This window comes from Volvox carteri (genome assembly GCF_000143455.1).
Source record: "Volvox carteri f. nagariensis unplaced genomic scaffold VOLCAscaffold_13, whole genome shotgun sequence".
Lineage (NCBI taxonomy): Eukaryota > Viridiplantae > Chlorophyta > Chlorophyceae > Chlamydomonadales > Volvocaceae > Volvox > Volvox carteri.
In genome coordinates, this window is record NW_003307556.1 from 1,366,601 (window position 1) to 1,366,836 (window position 236).

Genomic DNA, 236 nt, shown 5'->3' on the forward strand with positions numbered 1-236 from the left:
GTGAGGTATGCCAAGGAAAGACTGCTGCGGTAGATGTAATTAAAGCTTAACTAACCAGTCGGCGGTTGTGAAGAAAACTAGGGAGGGGGAGGGGGAGGGGGAAAGGGAGCTGTTGAGATGTGTGCGGGAAGGAGGCCGCCTTACCGCGGTGAGTGCCCCCGGGGGACATTGAGGTGAGACGGCCGCTACTCCCAGGTCGCCAGGTAGCCAACAACATCCGCACCCCCCCCACCCCC

The 236-nt window shown here is 60.6% G+C and overlaps 1 protein-coding gene across 1 annotated transcript in view; it reads right to left on the reverse strand.

Annotated features, from left to right (window-relative positions):
• VOLCADRAFT_80573 (uncharacterized protein) overlaps positions 1–236 on the reverse strand; it is a gene marked incomplete at its 5' end in the record, with an annotated part of 5,500 nt that overhangs the window by 2,949 nt on the left and 2,315 nt on the right. Inside the window, one exon of the mRNA XM_002949255.1 lies at positions 79–185. Within this exon, the coding sequence (XP_002949301.1) occupies positions 79–185 (107 nt within the window). The remainder of the gene's footprint in view (positions 1–78; positions 186–236) is intronic.